We start from the raw sequence: 6,535 nt of genomic DNA on the forward strand, positions 1-6,535 counted from the left end.
ATCATCTAGGAACAAGGCTCACACGAAACTCGCTGAATGGAGCGCCCCACCCCGCACGCCTGCTTTTACATTGTCTTTCAACTCCTCTTCTTTCTCTTTCACATCTTCACTGTCTCGGTTTCTTTTTTCTTCTGTGCCACCATCCATTTTGTTTTTATATTTTTTGGGAGCCTCTTTTTTTTAACCCTCAAATATCGATCAATCTTTTTCAATCGATAACCATTTCAGCGCACATCAATCTGTGGTCTCTTTTTGTAGCTGACATTTTTTCCTCTTATTCCCATTGCAGAGGAGCAGTGCTCAATGGACGGGTCAGGATGCTCTGTTAATCGCCAGCTGAACGATTAGTCGGTTTGTGAGTTCAACTAGGTTATCTAGATTTTTTTTTTATTTTTCATTGGTTTTTGGCAAGGATAAGCAAGGAGTTGCAATTTCTCAGAAGAGATTTTTATCACGCTGAGAGTGCCTTATGCTTTAATGTGCTGTCAAAAGGCCTGTCAAAAACGCTTATGTAACAAATCTATCAACTTGAACAAGAACTTTCAGGGCAGCTATACTGTCAGAATTCAGATCATTTGCCGTTTACAATATTTGTGTCATAGGTAAAATAAAATTGAATGAACTCTTCTAGTTTTGTTCAATACAAGGTTGTTTAGCCTGAGTTTTTGTTGAATAACTGTTAGTTCATGCCATTTTTAGATTCAAACGTCTCTGTTTTCAATGGAGATACACAGCATATTGTGACCATATTAATTCATGGCTGATATTTGATTTGATTTTTAATTTACTTGTAGCTATTAGTCCATATACACTACCATTCAAATTTTTATTTTATTTTTACATATATATTCTGCACTGATGCATTAAATTGATCAAAGTGACAGTAAAGACATTTACAATGTTACAAAATATTTTGATTTCAAGTTACTTTTATTGAAATTATTGAAGAAGACGACGAGTCTCTTATGCAAATCAGCATAATAAAGTAATTTCTGAAGGATCATGTGACACTGAAGACTGGAGTAATGGCTGCTGAAAATTCAGCTTTAACATCACAGAAATACATAACATTAAAATGTATTTTTTAAATACTTTTTCCACAATATTACTATTTTTACTGTATTTTTGATCAAGTCAGTCCTTTTTTTTTTTTTTTTTTTTTTTTTTTTTTTACATTTATACTCTTTACTACAAAAGAGCACACCAAATCACAACTAGATCATGTAGACAGCTCCATTGACTTTAATAATAGATTTGTTTTAAATAATGAAAATATGTATTTTTGCACATCCGTTCAGAGCTCATGTGTCAAAGCATGGCGTGAGGTGCTGAGGAAGAGTCGCAGTCGTGGTAGCCCATGAGCTCATTAAAAGCATCCAGGGGCGGTTTGTAATCAGCCGCTGGCGAGGAGGACACATTTGTCTTTAAGCACCCTCAGACTGTGGCACTTCATCCTCTCTCTCTCTCTCTCTCTCTCTCTCTCTCTCTCTCTCTCTCTCTCTCTCTCTCTCTCTCTCTCTCTCTCTCTCTCTCTCTCTCTCTCTCTCTCTCTCTCTCTCTCTCTCTCTCTCTCTCTCTCTCTCTCTCAAAGCCACTCTTTATCATCTTAACTTGGGCTCAGATGGATGGAGTTTCAGGATGTGCAAGCAGACAACATACGCCTGTGCCCCTCATTGGCTGAATATAGATCCTGGAAGACTGTGACAAAAGAGAGCAGCATGCTGTGCTCCAAAATGCGCTTAAGTGTTTACCGTCGCGTTGTTGTCTGATTGAGAGCGATTACAAAGGTGCGTCTCGGTGTATTTAACGCAAGTTTTCTCTTGAAAGATGAACAGACGAGCATACTCTTCTAAATACGATCCCACCACACAAATTCAGAGTTGAAACTGCAGTGTTCCTTTTTTATCATGTTTATTTGAGAAAACCTCTGAGATTCATATTGTCTATTTATTTTACATGATTCTGAGAAAAAAAAAACAACAACAAAGAAATACATTCTTGTCTGTCGAGACTGACGAGAAGTGCCGTGGTTTTGTTTTCTCTCTCCAAACATATAATTTTTTCTGAGAATACGAGAGTGAGCCGTGCTTGCTTGAGTGGATTTTTTTATGTAATACATAACTAGATATCTGTACTCTGCGCTCAGTTATCAGTCCGGCACTGTACATAATACACAAGGATTACTGTCCGTTGCCTGCAGCTTAGACTACGTGGCTCTTTGCAACAGTTGCTTGTTGCAGACGTGTGCGTGAGCGTGTATGTGTATGTAGGTGTGCTGAAGTGTGGAAAATGAGCAGCCTGAATCCTGCTACTTCCAGCCTACTGCATATAATCAGCCGGAGGGCTTTTAACAGAATCGTGCCATTAGCACAGGACCAGCTTTTTCACAGGCTAATAAAGACCCAAATGGATTACGACCGTTAAATCAGTCTGATTTACTCCGGTTGCTGTTTTTCCTCCAGATGACTCTGTAGTTGTGAATGTGTGTGTGTGCATTTCTGGCCTTTTTCCAGTGCAGGTACCAAATTTTTCTCTCTCTGTCACCATCTGATGCATTTATGTCTGCTAGGGCCTGAATTTGCACTGTGAATGCTGCAGAGAGTACTTGAGAGGACACAGACATTGAAAATTCAAGCTGCGGTTCCCAAACACGGTTCTTATCATGGTGTCTGTAAACTTGCCCAATGACAGATTAAAAGGTGTGTTTTATGTGGGTACAAATAAATAAATATTGAAAGTAACAATATAAGAAATGTTGATGGCAATAACATTTTTATTTATTTATTTAATATAAAGTAAAAATACAAATTATTATAACAGCCAGGCCAAGACCAAAAATTAAATGGCACAATATTTATGTATTTATTTATCTGAAAATGTTCAGTAATAATAATAGTAAACATTACAGAATAAATGGAATACACTGCTTTAGACAAATTATTCAGGCAGACAATATGATTTATAACTGAAAGAATGCTTACGAGTTAACATTAAGAAAAATGGCCTATTATAATCCCAATTTCTTAATATTACAAATGGAAGGATGCAAAGATTGTTGATTTAGGGGTAACACTTTAAAAACCAGTTTAAATCAGACATTGGATTTGATTGTGCTGTTCGTGAACTGGAACTGCAGAATTGTTTGTGGGCTTGTTTTAAGGAAATAATGTTGCGTCCTGGCATTACTTGGAAGTGTAAATGTAGTGTGAAGGTAAACAAAGACATTTTACACCGTAAATGATAAAATAAGATTAGGACATGTGGGACGCATGTCCCCTTTCTCACCTGCATTGGCATGTGAGTCTCTCAACGCCTTTCAACTGCCCCATAATGTACAAATTCAATTACAGACTCTATTTTAAATTCAATTTCACGTCACAGCTGAAGTTCCCACATTAGCCACATCACACTTAATTAGGTTTTCTCACTTTGTGAAATGCCGATTAGCATCAAGTATTACTTTCTGGCTGCCAGCTCAGTCTGAGTTACACGTTGAGTTACAGCGTGAATCAAACAATCACTCTTGAGTTTGCAGCTAATTTCTTTTTCATGCGCAATATTTCCCCCGTACTCATTCAGCATTGTGAGTCAGTTATGTTTGAGGGCCAGTTATGTAAGGAAGAAGCAGTGTTGTGTGCGAAATGAACAGGTGGCTCAAACTCCTCAGCGCAGGCTTTTTCTCGAGCCACCTCCCCACAATGTGTGTCTTTGGCCTCCTCTTCCTAAAAAAGGCAGAGTTCCAGTTGGTCTGGAAACAATTAGAAAAGGTTCTAGACCGCCAAGGAAGCTTTGTCAAAATGTCAGCAAATTGAGTGGCTTAATTTTCTCTCACTTTCCCATCTTGTTTCAACAGGCAATCCATCCAAGTCGACCCACAGGCCAAAATATCAGCATTCCCAGCAGCAGCAACAGCAGCCTCACAAGGGAGCGAAGGGTGTCGCGAACGCTCGCTGCAGACCTGCTCAGTCGACCATGTGAAGAGAGACCTTGCAATGGAGGAGGCGTGCGGGAGCTGGTACGAAGAGCTGAAGTTGGGCAGTCCATGTCTGAGGTAACTGGGCTACGGAAGACGGAGCACCTGGGACCGTCTCAGATCCCTCGGGCGGTGGCCGGCAGCAGCGTGAGCCTCCCCAGCAAGGCCAGTCCCTCACGCAGCCTGTCCTCGGACAGCGAGCGGGGGCTGCGGAGCGAGCGGGGGCCTATTCCCAGGCTTCAGTCCTCTTTTACCGGCCGTCTTGGTCAGCCGCCCCGTGGCCCTCTGTCTTTACACATGTACAGCCGAAAGAACGTCTTCCTACAGCACTCTATCCATACAGCTGATCTGCAGGCTCTTGCTCAGCAGGAAGGTTAAAAACACACAGTGACACAAGCCTCAGATGGATATGAACTCTTGATGCAGTTCCTCAGTGACAACGAGTACCTTCAGACCCACATGCACTCAGTTACCTTCAAGGCTATGTTTCCTCTAAAACCTCAAACGAACACCAAGACTCGTATTATCCTTTGTGGAGTTAAACTCGTCATCTTTATTAAGTGTCAAAACCAATCCATTGTCTGCACTACTTAAACCTTCTGAAGAAATGCTGCTCTGATAAGTACTTTAGATTGACGGTCCACTAATGAGTTTTACCCATAACACCATCACATTGTACAGTTCTGCTAATATGCTAGAGAGGATGTCAGCGTCTTTGCATTCCCTTATATCTTTGAAAATAATTCAGGGTCCAACATTAACACTCGCCAAGCCCCAGATTCAAGTATAAATTGGTTAATTTAACCAGTTGGCCAGAAGCTCTACTGGGAACTATAACATTACGTGTTTTAAATTGAATTGTAAGAATGCTAATCTGACCTTTCGCTTCTTTAAATGATCAATTTAAATGACAGACATACGAACGGTCTATTGGGTTGGAAAGATTTGTTTAAATAAGTTTGAAAAGTCTTGAATGCTCACCAAGGCTGCATTTATTTGATTAAAAATGGGAAACTGTAATATTGTAAAATATTATTACAATTTAAAATAACTAATTTATTGATCACAAAGCTGAATTATCAGCAGGCAGTGTTCAGGATCACAGAAATCATTATAAATTGCTGATTTGTTGCTCAAGTAACATTTCTTATTATTATCAATGTTTAAAACCGTTGTGCTGCTTAATATTTTTGTGGAAACGTGATACATTTTTTCAGGATTCTTTGTTTAATAAAAAATTCAAAAGAACAGCGTTCGTTTAAAGGCACACTATGCAGTTTCCGTTTTTAGAGTCGCTGTGGAGTACTTATTTAACGTTACTGTTGTAAATACCACTCACGCAGAGCCGTCTCTGCACTCTTCCGACTGTGCTTTCTTCGTTTTCTTTGTCGACTCTGCCATGATTCACGTCTGAAATGCGTGCTAGTGTCCTCCATTGAGGCTGCTTCATATGTTGCTGATGTATGTGTCGTCGTGCCGTAAAGCAAGTCGTGATTCTCGCGAGATTTGTCGTGGTGCCACCTCTCAAACTTGCATTGCTGGTTTTGCCAGCGGCTTTGCTATCGGGATGATTCGCCCTATTACGAGTTCGTTTACCATCGAAATGATAGTGTGCCTTTAAATGGAAACAGAATTATTTGGTAACATTATACCTGTCTGTACCATCACTTTTGATCAATTTAATGCATCCTTGCTGAGTGAAAGTTTATATATATGGTTTAATATGAGTAACATTGAGAAACATAAACCACTTGTACCTATTTATATAAATAACATTAATGACCCCAAACTTTTTATCGGTACATGTGGTCTCAATGTTACTTATATTAAACCAGTCATATTAAACCAACATAATCAAAATATGCTGAACAAAATCATGTTTTTGTGGAACATAATACAGCTTCACTAAAAAGTTAATTTTGGACCCTGAGATTCCTTATTAAACATTAAGTTTTCAAAACCATTTTTACTCCAATTCTTAGTCTTACAATTATAGACTGGATTTTTTGATTACAACCCAATTAGTAGTGATGTTTATAATAAGTCACACAAATAGCCCAGCACATTGTTTTGCACCAGCAAACATGACACTGAAGACCCATGCGTATATTGCCAAATCAATCCTCAGTCGAAGAGAGGGCATTGAAACACTTGCTGCCGGTTGAGAATTACCTACATGTCAGACCCCTTTTAGGGAGTTTAACACTCATTAACCTCTTCTAATTGCAAGCTAATCTTTCTGTTTTTTTCTACTATCCTTTTGCTGCAAAAAAAGACAAGAAAAGTTTTCTGCACTGAATCTAAGATAAAATAGATTGACAGCCTTGGTAGAAAAAAAATTCAGCAAGAGCCCCAAGTCGTAAACACAGCTGGACTTTAAGAAAGAAATGCCCTTCATTTGTCAAAAAGAAATAGAAACCTCCTTCCAGAGAAATTAACTAGATTATTAAATTTGACATAGGTGAAACTTTGAATTTTCTTTTAAAAATAGATGGCAGATAAATTTAATTAAACATGTCGATAACTTCAATAAAAAAATCAATAAAACTGCCATAGACAGCC

At 38.8% G+C, this 6,535-nt stretch overlaps 1 protein-coding gene across 3 annotated transcripts in view; it reads left to right on the forward strand.

Annotated features, from left to right (window-relative positions):
- ccser1 (coiled-coil serine-rich protein 1) overlaps positions 1-4,590 on the forward strand; it is a 78,887-nt gene extending 74,297 nt beyond the window's left edge. The window contains exons 12-13 of one of the 3 annotated variants that reach the window (XR_014028974.1): positions 2,570-2,699; positions 3,854-3,873. Coding sequence is in view for 1 of the 3 variants with exons in the window: in XM_081349512.1 (XP_081205638.1) it covers positions 3,854-4,351 (498 nt within the window). In the remaining 2 variants the exon portion in view is untranslated. Of the gene's footprint in view, positions 1-2,569; positions 2,700-3,853 lie in introns of all 3 variants that reach the window. The other 2 variants (XM_081349512.1, XM_081349515.1) reach the window with 2 other exon arrangements.
- The last annotated feature ends 1,945 nt before the right edge of the window (positions 4,591-6,535 follow it).

Source organism: Scardinius erythrophthalmus (genome assembly GCF_964197995.2).
Source record: "Scardinius erythrophthalmus genome assembly, chromosome: 20".
NCBI classification, from domain to species: Eukaryota; Metazoa; Chordata; class Actinopteri; order Cypriniformes; family Leuciscidae; genus Scardinius; species Scardinius erythrophthalmus.